Source organism: Sinocyclocheilus anshuiensis, unplaced genomic scaffold (assembly GCF_001515605.1).
Source record: "Sinocyclocheilus anshuiensis isolate Anshui unplaced genomic scaffold, SAMN03320099.WGS_v1.1 scaffold257, whole genome shotgun sequence".
Taxonomy (NCBI): domain Eukaryota; kingdom Metazoa; phylum Chordata; class Actinopteri; order Cypriniformes; family Cyprinidae; genus Sinocyclocheilus; species Sinocyclocheilus anshuiensis.
The window spans coordinates 2,055,254-2,071,949 of NW_015539889.1; the positions used below are offsets into that span (position 1 = coordinate 2,055,254).

Genomic DNA, 16,696 nt, shown 5'->3' on the forward strand with positions numbered 1-16,696 from the left:
AGCAAATGGCTGCAATATAACAAAGAGTGAAAAATTTAAGGGGGTCTGAATACTTTCCGTACCCACTGTATATATATAATTTATTTATTATTATTATATTATTTTTTTAATTATTTAGTTATATATATTTAGAGCTATTTTAGACCTCCAGACTGTGAAATTATTAGTGTTATTAGTGTTGATTATTATGGTTATTTTATCATGTGGACATAGATATTGAAGTTAGGGGTGCACTAATATTAAAACTCTACACTAAATAAATTAAAAACAAGTCATTTTAAATGCCCCAAGTGAATTTAGGCATCACAACATTATAGTACAGTATGAAATACAATATGAAAAGTTTATATTTATTCTGGGATTTGAGATAAAGATTAAATGATTATTTTTAAAGATTAACTTTATATATTGCGTCCCTAATGTAATCCTCTTATTTTTCTCTGTTTATGATCTTAAGCCGCTCCAGTTCAAGCAAAGACCTTCAGCCTTCAGGCCCTGGTCTCCCATAGTTCCTTCTGCTGAGCGAGAGACACCTAGCCACACATATGAGAGGTACACCACAAGAACTACCATTTGACCATTAGTGTGATTATAAGAAATTCAAGCATCATCTCCACTATGCAATACATCAATATATTTCTTTGATTGAGACATGTAATTAACATCTCATTTTCCCCTGACATTCAGATCGCTTGCAAAAGGACAAGACAGCCTGGTAGTCCCAAATGTGTCTCTGCCTATTGCCACATTTAAAAATAATGAGCAGCCACCGCAACGTTTCTCTCAGGCCACTGAGAGCCACAACACAGGCAAGACAGAGAGCTCAAGGCCAAGAAAGAGGTGGCCCTCTGCAGAAAGACAATCACAGCCAGTGGCTGAGGCCTCTCTGCCCACTGCAGCAGTCAGACAGCATCCTCTGGAGAACGAGGACTCGGACGCAGAAATTGAGGTTGACAACTGTAGCAAAGGTAGGATGTCAAAAAAACATAATGGCTAATGGAAAAACATTTGCAATATCTGGCAACTTTTTTTTACTGGTGTATTATTCTCTGATTCTAGTTCCTGCCCCCCGTTCCTTGATGTCCCCTCCCTTTACCTATGGCTTTGGGGTGATGAACCTCAACGCTTACAGCACTGCAGAGGTGCATGATGGGAGGGTGAGACTGGGGGTGGCCCCTTGCTCTGAGCTGGAAGTCATCAAGCAGACACTCTGCAGTGACCTTAGCTCTAAGGAGGCTAGAGAGAAATTCCTCCAGGAGATCATCCGCATGAGAGTGAAGCAAGAGGAGAAACTAGCTGCTGCTCTGCAAGCCAAACGAAGCCTTCAGCAGGTACTTACTGGGAGGTCCAAAAGTCTGAAAATTCAAAATATAATTTGAAGATTTTTATTATTTTGTTTATTTCAAATGAAACAATGACTTAAAATAAACTGCAAAACATTCACTTTAAATATTTAAATACTCAAATTATTCCAAATTTAATTTTTAGAATAGTTCTAAATATTTTGAATTTAGAATATTCTGCACCAATGTTATTGTTAACTCAAACTAAAACTGACCAAAAAAAATCTGTAATTGAAATAAAGCTGAAATAAAATAAAATATGAATGTTCAATACTTAAAAACTAGATGAAAATTAGAAATGTTACTTTGGCCATTAACTGAAATACTGAAAATTAATAAACTAAAGCCAAATAGAAATGTTAAAAAAAGGAAAAGGAAAAAAAAAAACGATAAAAGCATGTAACAGCATTACAACATTAATTTTGAATTAAAATAAAAATACAAATTTAAAACATAAAAATACAAGCTAATTCAAAATATGAATAAATGCCACAATAGAACATAAATAATACTAAAATAACACTGTTCTGCATGATCAAATAAGCAAATTTGTAACATAGCCTAAGCAAATTACTTTGTACACAAGGTGTCAGATTCATGTGTTACCCTTGAATAATATTGACTGTCTTTAACAGGAGCTGGAGTTTGTCAGGGTGACTAAGAAGGGCAGGCTGAGGGAGGCCATCGAAGCAAAGCGGAACCTAAGGAAGGAGATTGAGCGCCTCCGTGTGGAGAGTGAGAAGAAGGTGCGAGATGCCAACGAGTCCTGCGGCAGGCTGAAGAGGGAGCTGGACAGAGAGAGGCAGCTCCATGTATGCGATAAGGACTGTGAGGCAGGACGTCTGAGGGCCAAGTATTCCTCACAGGTGAGATTTGGCACATCCTGTTGGTATGTTTTAGCACAGCCAAGTACAGAAGGTAAAGTTACACTGTGTCCTGGCCAGTATTGTGTTTTAATGGCTGTTTTTGATGTCTAGGGAGCAGGGTGAGTTGAAATGCTAAACAGAAGCATTTTCACTAGTGGTCTCACATATTGGACCCCATTGTATATAATAAAGTATAATGACGGCAAATAAGATGTGCATAAACTTTGCTCCACTTCAGCATCTCTTTTTTACTCTATCAGATTGAAGATCTGCAGACAAAGCTCCAGCAAGCAGAAGTGGACCGCAAGCAGTTAAGAGAGGACCTGCTGAAGGAACGGGATGCCCGGAAGAACCTGGAGAGGGTCGTCAAAGAGCTCCAGGAACAGCTGGGCCACAAAGCAGAGATGGAGGGACACCCCATCGCAAACACACAACCAGCTGAGGGAGAGAAGAAAGAAATGAGAGAGGAAGATGTATCTTAAACATTTAGAGTTATGTGATCAGTGTATGACTGTAGTTGAAGACTTTGATTTGAGGACGAGTAGAGGATGCCTCTAAAGCCAATGCATTCGTGAAAAAAGTACTGGAGCACAGGAGAATGGTAATGAAAAACAAGCATTTTACAGTGTACGTTACCAAAACCAATGGAAACTGTATCCATAAATCATGAACTCAAGTAACTGGAAAGAAGTTTGGTCGCTCCTCGAGAGGAGAACGCTCAGAGAAGGTGGCATCGCATGTAACTGACTCTCCTTCAGTTAGCTTCTTTAAGCTAAGCTAAGGATTTTTTGTTATAAGCTATTTACATTTTTTGCAAAGATACTTGAATAATATTTGGGAAACGAACATGTTTTCTATTCACAATACATTGACAGTAGCAGGTGAACAACCTGCTAGTGCCGCTGATACTCTGTAAACTAGAAAGTGTTACAAGCCAGAATTCTACATAGTACACAGGTGTTGTCATTACAATGTTCTGCTCGCTTTTATTTGACCTTTTTTCACTGTTGTATTGAAATAATTTGCATGGTGCAGCAAAGCTTTATTATAAACCTACATTCAAATGAGCTTTTTATCTTAGTATTTTTAATTACCATGTACTTAAAACCCTATAGTATTGGCAACGATCAATATGGGCTGAATCCTACCCTCTTTCCTGAACTTCAGTATCAAGTATTATACTTCACTAATTACCAATTTTCGCAGTCCAAATTAACACTACAGCATAGGACATGATATTGATCACTCCATGCTTGTTTGATGGTGGAATTATTATTATAATTTCTTTCTTTTTTTCCCTCAGAATCTTAATTATGCTCTAGTGACAAACATCCATTTTTAGTCACTGGTTTTAGGGCTCAGTTAAGGTTAAAAAATGCTGTTAATGAAAATAACGTTTCTACTTATATAGAAAATAAGGATATATATTTTTTTACTTTCTACCAAAAAAAAAAAAAAAGAAAAGAATTGCACTTTTAAGAAAAGATAGTTGTATTGTGTATTTGAAGCCCTCTGTTTTTTCAGATTTTGGACACCAAGTATTGAATAAAGTTTTCATACATTTGTTACAGATGTGAATACCACTCAAACATTTAAAAAAAACTATGTAAATATGATAGCTTGCTTTACACTTCACTCTAAATGCTTTTGCTCCAAACCAATAGACTGTATGTATGAAATAATGTAACACAAAAATGAATTTCTCCTATCATATTTTCAACTAGAGGGCATTTACTGTATAAAATCCTTATGTAATATTAACAAAAAAATCTTAGATCATTATATTTCTGAATAAATTCAGTCCCTTTGGAAATCACTTTATATAATTACCAAAGCAAAGTTTCATAAAATCTTATGATAAATATGATAAATCTTAGGATAAATCAGAAATGTGACTGATAAACTGTAAAGAGTATTTGCTGAATTTCTAATGATCTTTTATCTCCATTACCTCTGTCTTGAATAAACCTGCAGTAATACGTATGCTAACTTCTCCATCGCTCTATTTATTCTGGTACATTTTTAGTTCCCCTTCTATATAACGAGATCCGTATGCTTGCCTATGTCAGTTTTTAACCTTTCAATGTTTTCATGCGTCACACTAGAGATATGCATTGTGTTCAGGGTCTTGTCATAGTTTTGGTTTTGATGTGGGTCATTTTAGTCACTTGTTTTAATGTTCCCCCACTTATAATAACATCATTAAACAGAACCAACCATTCTTCTTGTGTTTTCTGATATTTTTGTGCCATACAATAATTAGGATTATATAAACCTAAGGCAACTGAAGAGCCTAGATTTGACAGCAGCATTTACATTTTTGTAATTTAATTTCTACTTTGTTTTTGCAAGAAAAATATAAGAACATGTAACCCTAGTTCAGAAGACTATTTTTTATATGTATTTTTTAAGAATCGTTAACCCTTCATAAAATGAGATTTTTAAAAAAAAGTATAAATTATTTTTATAAGAACAATTAACCCTGGTTCATAAAACACGATTTAAAAATAATTAGCACAAAATATATTTGTATTTTACTTATACTTTGTAATTATAATAATTTTTATAAGAACAGTTAACCCTTGATCATAAGACATTTTGAGAAAATTATATTCATAAAAAATGTAAACACATATAAATGATTTTTACTGTAGCTCATAAGATCAAAAAACCATGTTTCATAATTTTTTTTAAATTGGTGTCTTTATTAGAAAAGTTAACACTGTTTCATAAGAAATTTTTTTTATTATATAATGTAAATAATTTTTACAAGAATATTACCCCTAACCCCAACTCAGTAACCCTATAGCTCACAAGATAATATAAAACATATATATAATTTGTAATTTTATATAATGTTAGCCCTGGTTCACAAGAACATGAGAAGACATGATAAAACTTTAGAATTCATATTTTATATGATAAAAAAAGATATGAGTTTGATAGACGTACAATGATGAAGTGAAGAGGAATTTCATGTTTCCATGTTAATTGGCATCGTTTTACTTTAGTAGCATTAGAGGAAGATATTGATATATCATCCCTTTATCCTTTTCCTCAAGTTGACCAATGAGACACGAAAATCCCCTGTACGAGTAATGCCTTCACCTCATCCTGGATTAGAGATTTACTGACTGCTGACTCGTGTGGCTCCTCTTCCCATCCCAGTTCCTACTAAACTTGCAACCACAGCACGCCGGTCCACAATAGCAGTCCAATTTAAGACTCACTCTGGAATATCTGAAGAAAACACACCATCAATGGACCAGAGGGAGGGTCAATCACTAAGAAGATCTATCAAAAAGAGGTGCCAACTGGAATTAAATCATCTGTCCACATGAACATTGCTACCCTTGAGAAGTGTTGGCTCATCATTTCAGTAACACCTGTCTCGCTGGATGCCGCCGGTGGAGGAGAGCTGACCTTATGAGTTACAGGACTGATACGGTGGGCGAGGGACATGACCAGAGGTCTAGGTTATGACCACACAACAGTCCTGCAGTAATGAATACATCTCTGGGAATGGCACCATCATCTCCAGTCTTGTTTTCGCCATCTCTCACCGGGCGGCCCCCCAGTCCTGGGAGGATGCCACCTTCACCTTTCAGATCGCCCTCTCCTTCTATAATGACTTCACCTAAACTATGGCAGAAAGCTGCGATATCACGTCTGGCTGAGGAGTTCTTATGGATAGGGGGATGTATTGTTGCATCGCCGAAATGGAGAATGGGCCACATAGGTAAAAATTAAACCACCTAAAGGCACTAATCCCATATTTTTACTCTTTTTTTTCACTATAATTGTTAAATGATCTAATGGGGCTGGGTTTAATTTCAGCCCCTTTCCAACAGTTCTAAAATGTTATCGTTTTGTACTGTATTCAACTTTATGTTTAGAGTCATTTTGCATGTTATTAACTGTTAACTAAGTGTTTTGAGTACACTATAATAAGACAGTGTCCTAAATTATTGGCCATCGTGAGAAGCGCACCTCACGGCATATGGACACAAAACAATCCGCAGAGATTAGATTGACTAGCTGCGTCACATGACCTCTCTGTCCTTGATCCGCTCCTCCAAAGCAACTTTTCGAAAACACACCCTAAATTGACTGTTAAAAGTAACCTTTAGTGACTCCTGGTCCATCACCATGTTATTCTGGCATAAACGCAGAAAGTAGCAGAAAATATAAGATATATAAAAATAATATATCGGTAGCCTATAATTCAAACGCCACCATATATTGTAGTATATCACCTTAAAATAAATAATTTTTTTTCTTTTCCATAACAATACAACCAAATTATTTTGATGAGAACATCTGTAAGATGCCGCCCCCATAAGAGTTCATCATCATTATAGTACTGTTTCCATGATGCATGTCAGCAGACAGAAAACACCCTGAACCTGTGCGTGCGTGACGCAACTGTGTAATCTGATTGAGAAGGTGCTTCATACATCTGCTTGAACAATTCAACTCTGACATTCGAAGGATTTTCTTAAAGGTGCATTCAATAAAAAGTTTTCTCACTAAAGAAATTAATATTACATATTAATAATACATATTAAAAATGTAGGGCGAGTAGGGGGACCTTACATCTGCTTTTCCCAGACATATCCTGGGGCACGTTCAAGCTCAAACCGGTGTGCAACGTTTTGCTATGGTTTCCGGGTTGAACAACATGTTTCCTGGAAACGGTGTGCAACGGGGTTTGAGATAAGTTTTCTCTTGTTTGGTGGGTGTGTCAAAAATGTCAGCCCAATCAGCAGCAACATGTATATAAACCACGCGGTATTAAAGAGACAGCTCGCACAATGGGTCCAAGTAAAGTCGTTTACAAATGTGTCTTTTATTCTGGACGGCAAGGGCAGTGACTGTAACATCGAGCATATTTTGCAGTATTAAACACGTACGTTTTGCACCGTTTTGTCGGGGCTGAACGCAGCCCTGCGCTTCCGCAAGGGACGTAACTTGCGATCTTTATTATTAATATTATTATTTTCATTGAATATCTCACCATTTTTCAAAAGTAGCCAGGTGGTGAAGACAAGAAAAAAAGAAACAAAATTACAATGTCACTTGCAATCGCCTCCTGCACTCTCCGCTACCAGCGACGTCACTTGCAATCGACACAAATCGTGCGTGTTGCCAATGGAGACGAGACACTGTGGTGGTTAAATGATTAAAACTAATTTAGTACTATAACGTACAGGGTCCTGCAAGTCACCTGTAGGAGAGAAAGACAAGACCCGCAAATCTGTGGTCACAGAACAGCAGAATATGCACGAAGTCTCTCGTTAAGAAAACCATTAACACTTAATATGTCTTAAAGTATTAAGACAGTGGTATTAATATAATAGCTTTGTGCATAATCGACCAATCGTGGCGTGCGAGAAGGTGGGATCTACAGGGAGAACGGTCAAAGCAGTACAAATACGCGTACATACAATGTGTGAGAACTGCAGAGCATGTCAGTTGTAAAACAATGCCAAACCCGGACATTTTATGCCATTTAGAAATCCCAGCCAGGACATGTCTGGTTAAAAATAGGCAGTCACAGGTTATAAAAGTAGGCTGTTTATCACATGAGCAGCCAAATACTACTAATAAAAATCCTCTTTTGCTTTTGCAGTGGAAAGATGCATTTGCAGCATGCAGGCCGGATCTCAAATGATTAAACTGAAAGGAAAATCCAAGGCTCTGGTGCGCCTCTTCTACCTAGATGAGCACAAGTCCTGCATCCGCTGGAGGCCCTCCAGAAAACATGAAAGAGCTAAAAGTGAGTCCGATAGAAAGCTGCTTGTGCTGCGGAGATACATCAGCATGCGCTTGTCATTTTAAACACGCTGTTAAATTGCGTCACAAGCGCAGTTTTCTGTTCATGTACAATATTTCCTTTTAAAGAGGAGAAGAATCAGCCCTTACTGGTGCCTGTGTTAGGAATGGAAGTCTTAGAATCTTACAATCATACAATGAAACAATGAGTCAAGAAACAGATGTTGAAAGTCACGGCTGTTAATTAGGTCTGGTTCATTTGTCATACTGTAAATAAAAGGTCAAGCCGAGCACATTGCATTATGGGACACAGTATTCCAGTAAGTAAGGTCTGCTCTGTACTATTTATCTGGGTGTTCTATGCATACAGAAAATTCATATAAAGTGCACAGAATACATGCTATACATTGAAGCAGTAATGTGCTATCTGAGTCCTTGATTGGCTACTTGCTAGCAGGGAATTTCTCATTGCAATGAGCAAATGATTCTTGAAGTATTTTTGCTTCATTTTCCTGGAAGAGAAAGATTGTACATTTTAGCATTTGTACATTTTGTTTGCTGAAAGTTAGTTTTGTCAACATTCAGGAGTACATTAGCATGTAGATTCAAGCTAAACACACATGCGACTGATTTCATGGGGTCTTAATGAATAACCAGTGTAAACATCTGGATTGGATAGCTTTTACAGCTATATTGTCTCTGAAGAATATTCTGTTGAATAAAAATGCTTTGTTCAAGTCCGAACCACTGAAAAAAAAAAGATCAAACACTCAGAGCACTGCACTGTTTATTCCTGTTCTTGTTTTATTCAGTCACCATAGACTCCATCCATGAGGTCTGTGAGGGAATGAGAACTGAGGTCTTCAGGCGATTTGCCAACAATAACTTTGATCCAAACTGCTGCTTCAGTATTTACCATGGAGACCACGTGGAATCTCTTGACTTGGTTTCCACGAATGGAGAAGAGGCACGGACCTGGATTACTGGCCTTAAATACCTTCTGGCAGGCATCAGTGATGAGGACAGTCTGGCAAAAAGGCAACGGACACGAGATCAATATCCTTTTAATTGTGTCCACTGAGGAGGAAGGGTGATGGTCTGAATCCACCCATAGTGGCCTGTTTCAGTTTGTGCAAATTGTGTGTGCATATTTCCTTACATCTTGTTGCAAATGGTTGAGACAGACCTTTTCAGAAGCAGACAAAAATGGAGATGGGAATCTGAGCATTGGAGAGGTTTTACAGCTGCTTCACAAGCTCAACGTGAACCTTCCAAAGCAGAAAGTCAGAGAAATGTTCCAGGTACATTATATACACCTTGTCAACATGTATTGTCCTTCAACGTGTGCAGACATCTGGTCCAAATTTAAAGAACAATAGAAAAGTACATAATCAAAATACGTACCACATTGTATTATTTTGGGGAGTCACCAACTACAATTAAATCACATTTTTTCAGTATTATTACCTAAGCTGGTTTAAAAAATTGTGTAGCTTCGCCCCTGTAGTGTATACTTTTGTCACAATATACATATAAGCATACATATAGCATACATATAACTTATTTACCACAAACTTATGAACAGTAGTGTATATATATCAGTTCAGTTACACAGTTTGCATACACAAAGCTGCTATTGAGCAAGCAAACAGCTTGAATGTTTGAATGTGCATATCAAACACACTCTCCTGGTGTTTTTGAAAAGTTTAATTCTACTTTGTGTTACTTCTGTATAGTTGATGTAAAAGATTTCCTTAAATATCATCACTGACACATTATACTGGTTTAAAACACTTTCAGAGTGCTATTAGCAAAGATGCAGATGAGTACGCTCAGTGAGTATGTAACATATGGTTCACTCTGAACAGATGGCGTTATCTGAAACTGGTTGAGGTCTTAACTCTAGAGCCTCTAATCCTTAATGGAGACATATTTCTACTGCAACCAATGCCATAACACTACTTTTACTTAAAAGTACAAACAAAAAACTAGATATGTACATTTCCTGAAGAAAATGTTAGTGGTGCTAGTGGCAAAACTCGGCACTCAGTTGCTAGGGTGTTTCTAGGCAGTTACTAAGGTGTTCTGAGTGGTTGCTAGGCATTTGCTAGGGTGTTACTAGTGTTTTATAAGTTGTTGTTAGGTGGTTGCTATGGTGTTGCTAAGTGGTTGCTAGGGGATCCTGGGTGGTAGCTAGGGTGTTGCTACACGGTTGCTAAGGTGTTCTGGGTGGTTGCTAAGGCATTGCTAGGTGGTTGCTAAGGTGTTCTGGATGGTTGTTTGGGTGTTGTTAGGTGTTCTGGGCAGTTACTATCGTGTTGCTAAGCGGTTGGTAGTTGTCACAGATTGTTACTATGGAGTTTTATAGAGTACTTAGCATGTTCTTAGCCTGATTTAGCACTTAGCTAATCACTGTTAGCATGTAGCTATTCACTGCTAACATGTGTAGCATGCATGATGGAAGTCCTGTTTGCTAGCATGAGTCAAAAGAGCAAAAACCCCCATGTTTCTATGACACTTCTATCCAAAGATATCCCTTTTGATCTGTTTAAGTGGAAGTCTATGGGGTGGTTGCTAGGGTGCTGTAAGCGGTTGCTAGGGTATGGCTATGAAGATCTGTTTAAATGGAAGTCTATGGGGTGGTTGCTAGAGTGCTGTAAATGGTTGCTAGGGTGTGGCTATGAAGAGAATAGGTCACTAGTTATTGGTTACTTGAAAACATAATTAAAATTCAAATGAATGTGAGAGAGAGAGAGAAAGGGTTCCTAAGGCCCTGTGTGTGTGTGTGTGTGTGTGAAAGTAATAGTTGAGATCAAATTCATGAACATTCCAACAATGTAAGTCTATGGAATTTTTTTGCCCACTTTTTCGTCCGCTGTGCGAACATCATAGGTCCAATCGCTTAGAAAAGATATAGCACACCTCTCCTCAATAAGCCGGATGATTTGACACCTCATGGGTCTACGACAAACCGTGCGGGACGAGTTACACGCAGAAGTTTTGTTCAGAAGAAGAATGATAAGTATGCAAGAGAACAATAGTAATGCTTTGCTTTATAGACAAGCACCACTAATACAATGAAGTGGTGCTGTCTAAAATATCTCTGTAATATTTCTAATTTAAGTGTATCTGATTATAGAGTTGAACTAAAATATATGAAATTAATTAATTAAATTAATTAATTAATGTGTAATTACCCGCAGTTTCCACCAAAACCAATGACAATTAATGTTTGTCTTTTAACCATTGCACAAAAAATGCACATTGTATTATATTAAATATGTGTAAGATTATATTTTACGCATTTTTTCATTTAAAAAATGAAAAACTTTGTGCATTCACAGGAGGCTGACACTGATGAAAACCAGGGGTCATTGACATTTGAGGAATTCTGTACTTTTTACAAGCTGATCTCGACACGCCGAGATCTTTACTTACTAATGATCACCTACAACAACCACAAAGAGCACATGGACCTGAACGACCTCCAACGCTTCTTGGAAAATGAGCAAAAGGCTGGTGTGATTCATTTTGCATATCTTCACATAATTATTTGTTAATTATGTTGCTCTTTTGATGGACTTGAACCATCATATTTGTAATTGGTATATGTTTTTTTCCTAGATGGTAAATGTGACCAAAGACTACTGCAAGATGACCATCAACCAGTTTGAGCCATGTTCTGAAAACCAAACACATATGGTGCTGGGTATTGATGGTGAGAGACTCTTTCTTTGCTTCATCTTTTTATGGTTATTGTATCATCGGATGTTTACCACATTTATCTTGCTTTCTAAGGTTTCACCAACTACATGCGTAGTCCTGCAGGGGACATCTTCAACCCAGAACACTATCAAGTAAATCAGGACATGGCACAGCCGTTGACAAACTACTACATTGCATCGTCTCACAACACCTACCTGACTGGAGATCAGCTGCTGTCTCAGTCTCGGGTTGATATGTATGCGTATGTGCTTCAGGCAGGCTGTCGCTGTGTGGAAGGTAGAAACACTTCTCTCAGCCTAAAAGCTTGTTGTCGACATACTGTGAATCAAAGTGAATGTCTTTTTGGATAAAGTGTTGATCAAAGTCAAATACATTTTAATGAGGTTTTTACAATCATTAAAAAAAAATGTTATCCTTCAAATGACACAGTTTTTCTCTGCCTCTCCAGTTGACTGCTGGGATGGTCCTGATGGGGAACCGATTGTGCATCATGGATACACACTTACCTCAAAAATCCTCTTTAAAGATGTTGTTGAGACAATCAACAAATATGCATTTGCCAAAACTCAGTAAGTGATATTTTAAGTCGTTTTCTAAGATTTTATAAATTAATAATAAAAAAAATTAATGATATTAATAATGATAATAGTAAAGATGAAAGAAATACTATTTGTTTAACATTCATTTTTTTGTAGTAAATAATAAAAAATATATATATTTTAATACATATACAATATAATTGTCAGACTCTGTTCCATGTTTTGTCTGTGTCTTGCTCCCCAGGTGTTCCTTTCCCATGTTTAATTTGTCCCAGGTGTTCCCCATGATGGTTCATGGATCCCAGGTGTGCTTCCACTATCAGATATCCAGTGATCCTTTCTATAGAGAACCACTGCACTGTGCCTCAGCAGAAGAAAATGGCTCAATACCTCATGGAAGTGCTACAGGAAAAGCTGGACCTGTCAAATATAAATGTGAATGAGTCTAGGCGTCTGCCATCTCCAGAGGTTTTAAAAGGGAAAGTGCTTGTCAAGGTGAGGTAGTATATTACCCTTGTCATGGAGTAAAGTTGGAAGTAGAATTTTCTTTAACTAAATCATGGAAAAAAACTCACATTGCGGTGCTTTCCAGGGAAAGAAGCTGCCAGCAAACATTGATGCTGATGCAGAGGATGGAGATGTGTCTGATGAAGACAGCGTAGAAGAGGATGAGGAGGAAGAGGAGCAAATTAATGGAGATGTGAGATGTTTTTTCCCTTTTTTCTACATTAGAATAATTGGACAATTTCCCCTCTGGAGTGTTTAACTAAAAACTGTTGTGTTCTGGATTACAGACCACAGGAGCACAAGAGATGGGCGAAGAATCAAAGAAACGCTCACGGAGGTTGTTCATGGACAGCTTCAGGCGCAAGGTCTGCAAGGACTTTCCACTAGACGTATTACATTTCCAGTAATTTAGGAAAAAGAAATAACACAAAAGCAGCATTATACTAGTGTTACAGTGTTCCATAATCTGTGTTTCAGAAGAAAAAACGGGTCAAGTTAAAAAAGAAGCCCATCCTGAGTGACTCTGATAATGAGCAGGAAATTCCAAGCAGTAATGATAAACAGGTCATCAACTATGGCAAGTGAGTATTTCAGGAGATACCGTTTGTTGTTGAATTTACTGTGAACTGTAAAAAAATTCAGCTAAATTTACAGTAAAGAAAAATTGGCATCTGAGGTTGCCAGAAAGTCGCAGTAAAAAAAAAAAAAAACTAACAAGATGACATTTTGGTGCCTATATATATTCATGACTGTATATTTTAATAGTTCAATAAACGTTAATTAAATAACTTAAAACATAACATAACTCCCCAATGCACTGTACATAACTGATAAATAAAATAAGAGACTAACTAAAATAAAATTAAATCAAATCACATAGAGACTTCTGGAAACTTAAATGCTGTATTTTTTATTAGAAAAAAATATTTAACCATATCAAATCATTTTACAGTATTGTACAGCTTGTTACCAGAAATAAAATTAATTTTAACTGAGATAAAATATATAAAAAATGTTTATTTCAGCTAGTTGCCAAGGCCTTTATGGTAAGGCTCCATTTGTTAACATCAGTTAACATAAGCTAATAATGAAAAATACTTGTAAAGCATTAATTAATCTCAGTTCATAATAATTGCAACATTTACTAATACATTATTAAAATCCAATGTTTCATCTGTTAATATTAATTAATGGACCTGAGCTAACATGAACTACCAAAGAACAGTTCTATTTTTATTAATTAACGGTAACAAAGATAAATACTGTAAAAAATGTATTGCTTGTTGTTAGTTAATATTAGTTAATGAATGAACCTTTTTGTGAAGTGTTACAGTTTATCTTGATGTACTAAAATAACTAAAACTGAAATAAAAATTAATGAAAACTATATAGACATATAAAAAAAACTAATAAAAATGACAAAAACACAAAAAATTACCAAAACTTGAACTAAAATTAAATATAAGAATAAAACAAATTTAAAAAACTATAATAGTATCTCAATACTAAAATTAATGCTGTACGTTAACATTAATTGTCCTATTAAATATAATATAATTTTTTTTATTGTGGCATTCTTACAAATACAATTTTTACAGTGTGTATCTAAATCTGTCCAGTCTAATGATAGTCCATGTTTTATGCTAATTTTCTTCAGACGGAGGAAAACAATGAGACTTTCTCGTGCCCTCTCTGATCTGGTCAAATACACGAAGTCAGTGCGAGTTCATGATATAGAAACTCAAGGTAAGACAAATTTGAATGCAGTTGCAACCTCAATAATATCCACATAAGTGTTAAAGCACAAACTGTAAAAGTGTTCTTGATGTTTATGTCTAAATAAACTGCATGTGTGTTGCAGCATACATGTGCAGTTGGCAAGTGTCCTCCTTAAACGAAAGCCTAACTAACCAGATTCTGACGCTGAAGCCTGCTCAGTTAGTTCGCTTTAATCAACGACAGCTCTTACGAGTCTACCCTTCCAACTACCGTGTTGATTCTAGCAACTTCAATCCTCAGCCTTTTTGGAATGCAGGATGTCATTTAGGTATGAATTAGCTTTTTTCTTTAATTTACTATGAATCATTTCCTTTCTAATTATCATTAAATCCTGTTGTTTTTCATTAATGATGAAACAGCGACGACTTTGATTTGAACAGCAATGGATCCTTGTTGGCTAATGGCTTTCTCTTTTTTCTATATATCACAGTTGCACCATGCATTTGTTTAAAATGTTGTTTCATCTTTCCAGTCGCTCTCAACTATCAAACAGAAGGCCGTATGCTACAGCTGAACAGGGCAAAATTTGCAGCGAATGGAAACTGCGGCTATGTACTCAAGCCAAAATGCATGTGTAAAGGTAAGTTAATGGCTCTAGAGTACAGTCAAAAAAAAAAGAAATTTCTTTGATGCATTCTATTTATTACTTTCTTTCAAAGGCAATTTTCACCACATATAATGATTGTCCTCAGGTGCCTTTAATCCTATGCTGGAAGACCCTTTGCCAGGACACAGGAAATCTCAGCTAGTGCTCAAGATAATTAGTGGCCAGCAGCTACCGAAGCCAAAAGACTCCATGTTAGGGGACAGAGGAGAGGTGAATTCACTCATACTGAAAAGGAAAGTAAATAATCATATGTAACAAACTGTCTGAGATGGAATGTTTTGTTGTCCAGATCATAGATCCCTTTGTGGAAGTGGAGATTATCGGATTGCCTGTTGATTGCAATAAACAGCAGACAAGAGTAGTGGATGACAACGGTAAGTACAAAGCTGGATTGTACAAACAGAACTTGGTATTACTTTAATTCAAACTTATAAGGGTTAGTGGTTGTTTAATATGTTTTTTGGGGATAGACACTGATGGCAATAAAAAAAAAGGTGAGGTGGCGTTCACACAGAACGTGTTTTTGAGTTCTGCTGTGGTGTTTTGTAATTGTTTTTCCAACGTAAACAAACAGTCTTAGACTGTTGCGCCGTGTCTGGCACATTTTCTTTTCACACATCTTCTTTTCCATTGCATTTAAAAGCAAGTCGTATTACCTGCATATAAAATGAACACAGCTCGAACCATGATGTCAGTTTCTCAAACAAAAGACTCTTATGGACCAGTTATTTTTAATGAGTCAGGCAAAAAGATTAATGAGTAATGGTTCATTTCGCAACAAATGAGATGATATCATGTGATTTGACTGAACCACAAATAATTTTTCCATTATGTCCGATTTGAAATGACCCATTGCTTTCATATTAACAATCTTACTGTTGTTTTATATATATATATATATATACAGTGGTGTGAAAAAGTGTTGGCCCCCTTCCTGATTTCTTATTTTTTTGCATGTTTGTCACACTTTAATGTTTCAGATCATCAAACAAATTTAAATATTAGTCAAAGATAACACAAGTAAACACAACATGCAAAAATAATCACATTTTGTTGCTTTGCAGCCTAAAATGAAGATGGACAGTTTTTGTTTTATCCAACTGTATTTACTCAATTCAACTTATAACATCCAAGTGAAAGGTATAACATCAGCATGTCAGAAAAAAATAAAAAACAATCACTGAGTTGGAAAAAGGATCACCCCCTTGTGTCAGTATTTTGTTGCGTTTGTGGACTGCATGTCTTCAAGTCATTCCACAAATTTTCAATGGGGTTTAAGTCTGGGCTCTGACTAGGCCATGCAAGAACATTTACCTTTTTCTCCTTCAACCACTGTGTGCTCAGTTTTGCGGTGTGCTTTTGGGTCATTGTCTCATTGGAAGGTAAACTCCTTCCCATTGACAACTTTCTGGCAGAGGGCAGCAGATTTTCCTCAAGAATTTGACAGAATTTTGCCCCATCCATTTTTCCTTCTATCCTGACAAATTGCTGTAGGCCTCTTGGTCGCCTCTCTGACCAGTTTCCTCCTGGCTCTTTCATCCAGTTTGGAGCGAC

The 16,696-nt window shown here is 36.5% G+C and overlaps 2 protein-coding genes across 3 annotated transcripts in view; both read left to right on the forward strand.

Moving 5' to 3' along the window:
• LOC107685663 (ski oncogene-like) overlaps positions 1–4,422 on the forward strand; it is a 40,738-nt gene extending 36,316 nt beyond the window's left edge. Inside the window, exons 3-7 of the mRNA XM_016482335.1 lie at positions 458–552; positions 688–968; positions 1,060–1,331; positions 1,979–2,209; positions 2,470–4,422. Of these exons, the coding sequence (XP_016337821.1) occupies positions 458–552; positions 688–968; positions 1,060–1,331; positions 1,979–2,209; positions 2,470–2,691 (1,101 nt within the window). The 3' untranslated portion in view covers positions 2,692–4,422. The remainder of the gene's footprint in view (positions 1–457; positions 553–687; positions 969–1,059; positions 1,332–1,978; positions 2,210–2,469) is intronic.
• A 936-nt stretch (positions 4,423–5,358) lies between these two features.
• The window catches only part of LOC107685664 (1-phosphatidylinositol 4,5-bisphosphate phosphodiesterase eta-2-like), a 14,523-nt gene continuing 3,185 nt past the window's right edge, over positions 5,359–16,696 (forward strand). The window contains exons 1-17 of one of the 2 annotated variants that reach the window (XM_016482336.1): positions 5,359–5,948; positions 7,842–7,988; positions 8,797–9,042; positions 9,158–9,285; positions 11,329–11,499; positions 11,609–11,702; positions 11,783–11,986; positions 12,159–12,279; positions 12,573–12,744; positions 12,842–12,949; positions 13,044–13,121; positions 13,234–13,337; positions 14,414–14,502; positions 14,618–14,803; positions 15,008–15,115; positions 15,228–15,352; positions 15,432–15,516. In XM_016482336.1, the coding sequence (XP_016337822.1) occupies positions 5,714–5,948; positions 7,842–7,988; positions 8,797–9,042; positions 9,158–9,285; positions 11,329–11,499; positions 11,609–11,702; positions 11,783–11,986; positions 12,159–12,279; positions 12,573–12,744; positions 12,842–12,949; positions 13,044–13,121; positions 13,234–13,337; positions 14,414–14,502; positions 14,618–14,803; positions 15,008–15,115; positions 15,228–15,352; positions 15,432–15,516 (2,401 nt within the window). In that variant the 5' untranslated portion in view covers positions 5,359–5,713. Of the gene's footprint in view, positions 5,949–7,841; positions 7,989–8,796; positions 9,043–9,157; positions 9,286–11,328; positions 11,504–11,608; positions 11,703–11,782; positions 11,987–12,158; positions 12,280–12,572; positions 12,745–12,841; positions 12,950–13,043; positions 13,122–13,233; positions 13,338–14,413; positions 14,503–14,617; positions 14,804–15,007; positions 15,116–15,227; positions 15,353–15,431; positions 15,517–16,696 lie in introns of those variants that run through there. The other variant, XM_016482337.1, reaches the window with a different exon arrangement.